We start from the raw sequence: 934 nt of genomic DNA, 5'->3' as shown, positions 1-934 counted from the left end.
CAGTCTGTAGACTTCCTGGTCAGTATAACCCCCTTTTCCTCTGCTGCTCATCTGTGATCTGACAGATCGTATAAACACTTCTTTGTCTGTAAAATATTCTTCCACTCGGACTTTTTTCATATTTTTCGTTGTTTGCAGGAACTTTTTAACTTGTTGTAATTCATATTGTTCCTCCTGCTGTGATCCAACAGACAGCTGTGAGTCAGTGTGAGGCTGGCTGCCTTCATCACAGTCCTCTTCTTCCTCCTCCTCCTCCTCCTCCTCCTCCTCCTCCATGCCAGACTCAGACTCTGGCTGCACCTCCTTCTTCTTCTCTCTGATGGTCACTGCTCCTTTCTTGGCCTGAGAGCCGCTGTCACTGTTGGTCTGTTTTCTTTTTAGAACAGGGACTTTAAAATCATTCTGCTCCATCACGTGTTCATCAGTGTCTCTCACAGTGTCTCTTCACAGTGTCTCTTACAGTGTCTCTCACAGTGTCTCTCGTGTCTCTTACAGTGTCTCTCACAGTGTCCGTTTTCACTGTCACCACTTTTCTCCCTCCCTGTGTGACTGACAGCTGTTTCATGTCCTTGTCTCTGAGTGTCAGAGTCTTCTTGACTCTGCTGTGTCTCTTTTGTCCCCCCACCATCTTGTCCAGTTTGTCTCTGTGTGTCTCCTCTCTCCTCCTCCCTCTGTGTTTTATCAGCAGAGGAGACTTTATCAGGACAGGCTCGGACTAAATGTCCCTCCCTCCCACATCCAAAACACTTTAAAGTCCCAGAGTTCACAAACACAACATAATCAAAATCATCCACTCTCACATTAAAAACGAGACTGAGCTCTTCATCCTTTTTGTTGAGGATCATCAGAACCTGCCGTCTGTGTGAAACCACATGTTTCAGCAGCGGAGATTTACATCCCGACGGCAGTTTCCTGATCTGGGAAACGATCTTCC

General features: G+C 46.6%; 1 protein-coding gene across 1 annotated transcript in view; it reads left to right on the top strand.

Moving 5' to 3' along the window:
• Positions 1–934, top strand: part of slc4a2a (solute carrier family 4 member 2a) — a 19209-nt gene that overhangs the window by 14661 nt on the left and 3614 nt on the right. Inside the window, exon 18 of the mRNA XM_023412031.2 lies at positions 1–18. This exon is cut by the window's left edge and continues 251 nt beyond it. Within this exon, the coding sequence (XP_023267799.1) occupies positions 1–18 (18 nt within the window). The remainder of the gene's footprint in view (positions 19–934) is intronic.

This window comes from Seriola lalandi, unplaced genomic scaffold (assembly GCF_002814215.2).
Source record: "Seriola lalandi dorsalis isolate HSWRI2012SDOR001 ecotype SW California unplaced genomic scaffold, Sedor1 jcf7180002054475, whole genome shotgun sequence".
NCBI lineage: Eukaryota > Metazoa > Chordata > Actinopteri > Carangiformes > Carangidae > Seriola > Seriola lalandi.
This window is presented reverse-complemented; position numbering and strand designations above follow the sequence as displayed.